Genomic DNA, 9,635 nt, shown 5'->3' with positions numbered 1-9,635 from the left:
AATTACTGGTGGGTCAGAGGCAAAACCTGGACCACATGTGAAAGCCCCTTCTTCCTCCTAAAATCCCTGGGAGTGGTGGCAGTACACAAGAGCAGGTGAAATGGGCTTTCATGTTGAGGGGGAGCATGGTGTTTCATCATAACTGGACACTGACCACCACCACAACCCCATCAGTAACCCTCACTCTGTTGCATAGTTTAGCTAGTCCTCTGTCAGAATTGATGTCTTTCTTTTTCATTTAGAAGTGGAACACAATGCAAGAGCCTAACCAGTCCTACGTGACTGAATTCATCCTTCTGGGCTTCTCCTTCAGTCCCAGGACCATGCCTCTGCTCTTCTCAGCCTTCTTGATGATCTATCTGTTGACTATTCTGGGCAACAGCACAATCAGTATCCTCATCTGCCTGGATTCGCGCCTCCACACACCCATGTACTTCTTTATTGGCATCCTTTCCCTGTTGGATCTGTGCTACACCACTACAACTGTGCCCCAGATGTTGGCACATATGACCAGCCAGAAGAAGACCATCTCTTTTGCCCGCTGTGTGGCCCAAATGTACATTTTCTTGGTGCTAGGTATTACTGAGTCCTGGCTTTTTGCTGTCATGTCTATAGACAGGTATGTGGCCATTTGCCACCCACTTAGGTACAAGGTCATCATGAGCCCTCTGTTGTGTGGGGTAATGGTCTTTTTCTGTGGACTCTGGGGTGTCATCTCTGCTCTTCTCTACACTGTGTTTTCCATGTGTCTGCCCTACTGTGGCCCCAACAAGATCAACCACTTCTTCTGTGAAGTCCCAGCAATCTTAAAACTTGCTTGTGCAGACACCTCAGTCAATGACCGAGTAGACTTCATTCTTGGCTTTATTTCCGTCCTGGTTCCACTTTTCCTTATCCTTGTCATTTATGTCAACATCTTAGTTGCTATCTTAAGGATCCGTTCAGCCCAGGGGCGACTGAAAGCCTTCTCCACATGTGCCTCCCATATCACTGTGGTCACCATGTTTTGTGTGCCAGTATTGCTCATGTACATGAGGCCTGGCTCTGAGGCCTCCCCAGAGGAAGACAAAAAGTTGGCCCTGTTCTACAATGTCATCTCTGCTTTCCTCAACCCCATCATCTATAGCCTCCGAAATAAAGATGTGAAGGGGGCATTCCTCAAGGTGACAGGCTGGGGCAGAGCCCCAGAATGAGGCCCTGGGAGGATACTGGGGGACAGAGAAACAAGACTCATGATTCACACTCAATGCACCAACACTCATTCACATAACTCAGTATCACTAATACACACCTCCCTCGCTCAGCTCCAATCTCAGCACTACACTGGCCCTTGGGAGACAGCCCATGATTTGGCTGACAGAAGAATACCATGAAATGTCTTCTAGGCACATCAGTCTTCCAGTTCCCTTTTGTTCTAGAATCTTTGTAGTTAACAAAAGAAGGGACATTTTTGTCCACTTAGTAGTTAACAAAAGAAGAGCCATTAAGATATTTTATTGAGACACAGGGAATGGGTTTTGGGGTATGTTCTGTGTCTGAATCTTGAGAAAGGTTCATTACCATCTTATAATGGCATACATGGTATTAGCAATCACCAATGGCAAATGTTCATTGATGCTTTCTGTATGGCAGGCTGAATGCTAGGTCCTTTGGATGCAGGCATGGATAACCCAAGTCCCAGTGTAGTGGGTAAGAGATGAGTACAAAGACAAGGATGCCTAAGATACTAAGCATGCTGCTGAAAGCACACTGAAGGAGTGATGGGGTGGTTGGCCTGGCTTCACAGATGAGTCCATATTTCTGCTGGCTGTTGGAATAATGAGTATAAGTTTGATAATTGGAGAAAATGGCAGAGAGCGGAGGTGAGGTGTGGAAGGATTTCAGACAGAGGAAATGGATGTTGAAAGCCAAGGGCCCTGGAGATTCCTTAGACTGAGCCGGATGACTGGGACACAGACCCAGGCAGGGGAGTGGGATTTGACAGGTAGGGTGTGGCACACTGTTAAAGAGAATAGGGTTTCCCCCTCTAGACAATTATTTTCCAGCAAGTGTTACAAATTCCAGTTTTTTGAAACATTTTGTGATGAAAACATTCCTTGTCCAGAAACACCAATCTCTTCATGTTTCTCAGAAAACAGTAGTATATTAAAGACTCTGAGAAGTCCAAGAGTAATAAGCAAATACATAAATGAACAAGTAGAAACAAGGAAAATACCTATGCTAATTCTGTTTAACACAATATTTACCAAAACTTGTTGGAACACAGAACCCTGTCTTCCTTCAATATTAATTAATGGAAGAAAGTAATATTTTCTAAAAATGTATTTTAAGAAGGGCAATGGCATGCATGAATGGATTTGAGGGGAGAAATAAAAATATGAAGTGGCTAAAGTATACCTCAAATATCACTTCTCTCAGTTAGTCATTCTTAATATCTTTGCACATGGTTTATCCCTAAGTACCATTTGACATATTGATATCATGTATTAATACTGTTCTACAGGCTTTCACATGACCTCTATGTCTCTTGCACACTTACATTTTCTATAATTTTATTGCACTGTGCTTCAGTTTGTGTACTTCCTTTTGACCTGATTTCCAGCTTACTAAGTTTTCATTCAGTTGTGTTTAATCTACTGTGAAATCCAGAAATAAATGATTAATTTTAATTATTATACATTTGGCTCTAAAATGTGAATTTTATTCTTTTTTAGTTTCCAAGTCTCCATCTTATTATTTATTGCAGTTATCTTAAAGTCCATGTCTGATAGCTCCAATATCTGGATTTTCTATAGGTCCATTTTATTGCCTCTTTTTTCTCTTAATTTTGAGTAAATTTTTATTTTTTGTTTGCCTAGTAATTTTTTTAATTCCAGACACTGTGTATACAAAACTTGGAGAGATAATTTGAGGTTCTAGATAAGTCTGGATTCCTTTAAGTAGATTTACTTTTGCCAGAAGGCAGACAGTTTAAGCAGATCTCATCACCTCTTGGGTCTCAACTCCAAATACCATCACATTGGGGATTTAGGTTTCAACATATGAATGGGGGGTTGGAGGGCAGGAAACAAATAAGCAATCCACAGTAGATTGATTCTTAGGAGGAGAATATTTTCATTGTCTCAGTGCCTAATTTCTTCCACAAAGCAAGTAGAACATTAAAAAATGATTCATTCTACATTTTAAAAGGTCATTATGAAGCACACAGACAGTAGAAAGAACCAGTTAACAGATCAAGTTTATGGTGCAAACAAGAGATGACAGTTTTAGCTGGATTAGAGAAGAAAATGCAGACATCAGAGATTAGAGAGGGCTAGAGATTTCCAGGGCTGAGCTCCTAGAAACCTTCACATCAGGTTTTCCTAGTTGAGAAAATTTAATAAATTCTGACAATCTAGAAAGGCTTCTTTAAGGACACTTGCAAGCAACCCGTGCTGTGTTCTAGGAGTCTCGGGCATGCACCACTTGCACCCCATGCACAGGGAGCCTCATTGTGGCATGCTGGTAGCTGGGATCATGGTCCCAGAACTCAGTGGCCATCCCTCCTGGGTTTTCCAAATCCCTTTCAGTAACAATTATGATAGCTATAACAACATTAGCTAATATTCATGGAGCTGCTATTATATTCCATGCCCTGTGCTAAAAGCTTTGTATAATTAACTCAAAACTCACTTAATTCTCACAACAGCCTTATGAAAGAGATTGAATTATTAGTCTTATTAGGAAACTGAAGTTCAGAACAATGAAGGACTTATTTAAGATGATATGACCCTGGCTGACGTAGCTCAGTGGATTGAGCTCAGGCTGCAAACCAAAGCATCACAGGTTCAAATCCCAGTCAGGGCACATGCCTGGGTTGCGGGCCAGGTCCCCAGTGGGGGCCATGTGAGAGGCAACCACACATTGATGTTTCTCTCTCTCTCTTTCTCCCTCCCTTCCCCTCTCTAATAATAAATAAATAAATAAATAATAAAAATCTTAAAAAAAGATAATATGGAAGGTATGTGGAAATTATTTGTAGAAATTCTTTATTATTATGGATAAAAGTCTTTTGTTATATTTTTATATTTTTGAACATTTTATGTCAGACTTGTCTTTTCATTTTTAATTGTGTTTTTGATGAGTAAAATTTTAAAATTCTGATGGAATCCAATTTGTTAACTTTTTATTTTGTGAAAAAGTATGTTATAGATTAAATTTCTATAATACACATAGGGTTATTCAGATTATTTATTCTCATGTCTATTTTGGTATATTGTATTTTTCAAGGAATATGTTCATCTTATCTGTTGAATTTATTGGCATAAATTTGGTCATAATATACCTTCATTATTCTTTTAAAATCTGTAATACTTATATGATATCTCCTATTTCCTCCTGATATTGATAATCTGTGTTTTCTCTCATTTTTCTTCATCAACCAGCTGGAGATTTGCCAATTTTACCAAACCTTTCAAAGATTAGCTTTGGTTTCACTGATTTTTCTTTATTGTTTGTCCATTTCCATCTAGTTGATTTTTTAGTTTACTTAGGTGAAAATACTTTAAAATGACCTTTCTTTTCCCCAAATACAAGTACTTAAAGCTATAAATTTCCTCCTAAGCACTGCCTTAGCTACATTCAAATGGTTTAATATGTTATCAGTTAAAAATATTTTTATTTCCTTTATGATTTCCTCTTTAATATATGTGTTATTTAGAAATGTGTTGTTTAACTTCTGATACTTGGAGCTTTTCCAGATTTCCTTTTTTGTTGATTCTGAATTTAATTGTATTGTACCCAAATGACATGCTCTGAGATTTCAGTCTTTTGAAGTTTTTTGGCTCAGTATACAGCCTATACTGGTGAACATTCCATATGCACTTGAAATGATGCTGTTATTGCCTATAATAATTAATAAACACCAATTAAATCAAGAAGATTGACATTGCTGTTCAGATCTTTCTTTTAATCATCTTTGTTAATTATCCTATCAAATATTATGAGAAGAGTGTTTAGTTGCCACTATGATTGGAATTGTCCAGTTTCCACTTTAATTCTCTCAGTTTTTGCTTCATGTATTAGGCACATGTACAATTATATTATATACATCAGATGTGTGTGTTTCATTGCATGGAAATCTCATTTCACTAATACTTAAAATAATATAGATAGGACTCAGGGCCAAAAGCAGTGGCACAGAAAAGAAAACCTATGAAAAATATGATTTGGGAGATGACTGAAATAAAAATAAAATTGTCTAAAGACTGCTTCAATTTGATATTTGGGATTTTCCCCAGCCTATTACAAAAATTAATATCAAGACCTAAGAATGATTTGTTGTTTGGGCAGAGATATAACATCAAATGCCTTCAATTGGTGGGAGAGCTTTCTGATGTAGTATGATTTGCTTTTTTAAAAATATAAATTAAAGGTTTATTACAAAATGCAAAGTGTTAGTTTCTCATTGTCAGTGGTTCAAGGAAACAATGCCATGAGCCCTGGGTGAGGCTAGGAATGAAAAGCTAGGCTCAGTGCCCTGGCTGCTGTGGCTCAGTGGGTTGAGCACTACTCTGCAAACCGAGGGGTCGCCTGTTCAATTCCCAGTCAGGGCACATGCCTGGGTTGTGGGCCAGGTCCCTCTTGGGGATGCTCAAGAGGCAACCAATCTATATTTCTCACACACTCATGTTTTTCTCCCTCTTCTTCTCCCTCCTTTCTCCTGTCTCTAAGAGTAAATAGACAAAGTATTTGAAAAGAAAAGAAAAGCTAGGTTCAGGAGTGCACTGACAGGCACTGGTTCACAATCTCCAGCAAGCTGGTGTTCTCCAGAGGAGCTGCCACCTGCTCCTTGTCTGCAAGTTGCTGGTTCACTGCATACTCTGAGGCAAGGATCCCTGGTATAATGTGCATGTCCATCTTGAAGCACTGGGGAAGAGATCACAGAAGCTTGACTTTGATGTACAGGCCAATAAGTGTAGCCATGCTACAGAGAGGAATGGTGGGTGTGAAGGCCACGGCCACTGTACTCTCCAGGTCACTCACCTGAACCCAAATTTGCTCTGCTACATTCAAGTCTTCAAGCATCAGTGGCTGCTCGGGGTCACTGATGGAGCAAGTCAGATCAAAGATCTTGCACATCTGGATATAAATAAAAATTACTCACTAAAGAGTAACTGAAGTCTTGGAGACAGAGTGGGGATTTCTAGATTGATGTCCAACACCAAAGAAAAAGAATATGTGTAATGAGGGTGAGGAGATATACATGGAAATTCTAAAGTCCTATGCCATTAAGCAAAGTATATTTCAATTTCATTTAAATATTGGGATTTAGTATAGTAAATATTAGTTCTTTATAATGTTAAAATGAATGAACATACATTTGTATTCAACTGCTTGAAAGATATTTCAACTTACTATCTCAGAGGCTCAAACTTAACATGTCCAAAAGGAAACTTATCACCTTTCACTTCAAATCTTTTTCCTTCATAAGTGTTCCATTTCATTAAATGGTACTACCATTCATCCAACAGACCAAAGCAACTAATGCTCCACATCCAATTAGTTACCACAAAGCCCCATTAATTATCTTCAATCTGTCCCCTTTTTCCCATCCCCATTATACCTAACCAATACCTAGTGATCTCTTACTTGGATTTTTAAAGACTCCAACTGGCTTTCTTCCTTCCAGTCTTATGAGCCAAACTGACTACCAATCTTTCAAAAACACTGAAATGACCATCCAATGGTATGCTGTTAAATATTTAACAATCAGCTTTTGGGAAAATAAAAGGCCCTGATTCATTGTACTTTGCCAATGTCTTTGGTGTAAATACTCCCACCATGACTGGTTTCAAGTTCTGATGTGATATCACTGAACACAGAGATGGAAAGAGATAAGCACAATTGGCTCTCATAAGTCAGCTCCAAAATGCCACTAAACCATGAATAATAAATTTCAATAAATCTTTGATGCCCTCAGGATATACTATAAACCCTTCAGGATGGCCTACAAGACCCTCAGTAATCTGGTCCTGATAATTTCTCCAGCTTCATCTCCCATCTTTTGCTGATCCCACTTCTATCCAATACTTTGCTCAAATACTTACTTTGTGCTCTAGTCAGTAAGGGCAAAGATGGGAAGAGACTCTTTTCTCTTTTTTTTAAGTTTTATTTTAATCATTGTTCAAGTACAGTTTTCTCCCTTTTACTCCCATTCCAGCCCACCCACCCAACCCTCCCCACTTCCCTCCCATTACCACCCTCCCCCTAGCTTTTGTCCATGTGTCCTTTAAATTTGTTCCTGTAAACCCTTCCCATTCTCCCCTGAAATTCCCTCTTCTCTCCCCTCTGGTCACTGTCAGCCTGTCCCAAAGATGGGAAGAGATTCATTCTCCTGGACTCCAGAAAGGAGAGCTGAAAGTGGGTAGGGCTGGCATGGAAATGGGAAGAGGCCAAAGGCAGGTTTGCCAGCAGCTCAGCCTTCAGCAGGACACACCATTCACTGCCAAGGTGAGACATTACATGATGGGATCAGGATATCTGACTTGGTCTTAGTTTTGCCTGTGTCTTTTAAGAGTTATTTCAAGACACTAGGGCTCAGTTTATGCACCTCTAAAATGTAAGTTTGGGAATCAATACCTAAGAGCTTTCTAATTCTGACATTTTTTTCCTATGAAGGACCTAAGTAAAGTTCAAGTAAGACCAGCAAAGAGCTAAAACTTGGGTTCTGGTTTTGACCTCCTCACTGCACTCACTTAGGGTCTCCAAAAGAGAGGCTCGAGTTAAAGGACTAATGCCCACCACCCAATGTAGTTCTAGTTCCCCAAAGTTTTACATTTCATTTGGAGGCACATACAGCCCTTTTGTCTATCCTGATTGTTCTCTAATTGCTGAACATTTTCCTGAGTAATGGGATCCCTCAGGACTGGAAATCTCCTGAGGCAACACTTGGGTTCTATTTGGCTGTACCCTTATGGACTCCTTCACCTCTGATACCCATGGGTCTCATTAATACACCAAACAGGTATCCCCCAAGGAGCTGCTGAGGTGTGGAGGCTTCCGGCGAGTGGCTGAAATAGGAGCCTCCCATACACAAATATATGGATGCTGGATCTTCCCAAGGCCGCATGGGACACGTGTGTGGAGAAGGGGTGTGTTCTGGACCTTGGATCAGAGCATGAAAAGAAAAATGGGCATGAAACACAAGACCAGGAGCCTGGGAAGACTACTCCCATCAGGTTGCTGTCAGACATAGCTTTGGCAATGTCACCTGTGGATGGTGCAGAAGCAGCAGAACCCAGTGAAGAGAAGTCCTTGGAAAAGGCCAGATCTGAGTTGTGTCCTTTAACACTGTGCAACATCAAGCGAGTTAGTCTCTCATGTCTCAAGTTCTTTTTTTCTAAAAATTTAGAATTATTTTCAAAAGACTTGTGAGGATAAATGGTATAAGTACTCTTCTTTGAGCACTAACTATTGTGCAAGCACAGTGTTCAGGAGCTTTACACTTCAATTGATCATTAGGACAATTCATTGAGGTAAGTACTGTTATTATTACTGGTTTCTAGAAGATGTGGACACACAAACTTTAGGTAACTTTCCCAAGGTTACTTTGCTAATTAGTAATGGAGTCAGGATTAGAACCCAGGTCTGATTCTAGTGCCCATGTTCTTAACCATTATCTTGAATGTAAAGTAACTGGTCCATAGTAACTGCCTCCCTCCAGTTTTGTTTCTGTCTCAGGAAACACAGCTGAGGAAGATAATACAAAGACAGTTCATGTGTTTCTGACTTCATTTCTCCTGCTTTCACTCTAACTTTGTTCATTCCAGTTAAACATTTTTTTCTAAGGAGAGGATTTTCATTGTATTAGGAGCAGATAAACTGGAGAGAAGTCCTCAGGGAAGAAGACTTCTTAAAATGATAGCTGTTTTGAAAGAGAAAGTGATATAGAAGCCATTGAACTGGGAACCCATTCTTGCAATACCCTTACTATTTTTTTCTTACTAGGTCATTAGTTTATTATAAAAGAATATAACTCAGGAAGAGATGTATAGGGCAAGGTATACAGAAACGGTGCAGAGCTTCCATGCTCTCTCAATGTGCCACTCTCCCTGGACGTTCACGGTTTTACCAGTCTGGAAGTTCTCCAAACCATGTCCTTTTGGTATTATTATGGAGTTGTCCTTACACAGGCATGCCCAGTTAAATCATTGGCTGCTGGAAACAGACCTTCTTTTTTCCACTGAGGTCCAAGGTTTGCAACACACTCATTCTTCACCCTTATACTCCTGGCATAACTTCATAAAGTCATTAATCCAGTATTTATTAACCTATACTCCAAACCCTGTTCTAAGAATCAGAGCTAGAAAAGTAAGACATTTCTTCATTTTTAAGGAATTCCACAAACTAGTGTACCAGTACACTACAGATATGGGGAATAATAGAGGCACATGCAATGTGTTATGAGCCCAAAGGCAGAAAACTGGTGGGAATCACAGAAGACTTCCATGATTAGTACCTTACCAAGGGAAGAACACAGAGAAGGGCATTTCAACTGGGGAGTAATTTAATAATAGTAGTAATAATAACAACTGATGTTTATTGCTATAATGTTACATATACCTAAAATACCATTTAACCTTTATAAAACCTTT

At 39.5% G+C, this 9,635-nt stretch overlaps 1 protein-coding gene across 1 annotated transcript; it reads left to right on the top strand.

Moving 5' to 3' along the window:
* Positions 1-254: 254 nt before the first annotated feature.
* LOC123832188 (olfactory receptor 2A12-like) lies at positions 255-1,193 on the top strand. The gene has a single exon (XM_045859746.1). The coding sequence runs from the start codon at positions 255-257 to the stop codon at positions 1,191-1,193; it is 939 nt and encodes a 312-aa protein (XP_045715702.1).
* Positions 1,194-9,635: the final 8,442 nt, after the last annotated feature.

This window comes from Phyllostomus hastatus, unplaced genomic scaffold (genome assembly GCF_019186645.2).
Source record: "Phyllostomus hastatus isolate PE091 unplaced genomic scaffold, TTU_PhHast_1.1 phas_scaffold_182, whole genome shotgun sequence".
Classification (NCBI taxonomy): domain Eukaryota; kingdom Metazoa; phylum Chordata; class Mammalia; order Chiroptera; family Phyllostomidae; genus Phyllostomus; species Phyllostomus hastatus.
The sequence above is the reverse complement of the archived record's forward strand: the minus strand, read 5'-3'. Positions and strand labels throughout refer to the sequence as shown.

Bases quoted from the DNA above. Each gene is read 5' to 3' on its own strand.
- LOC123832188 (XM_045859746.1), top strand. From the start codon at position 255: ATGCAAGAGCCTAACCAGTCCTACGTGACTGAATTCATCCTTCTGGGC.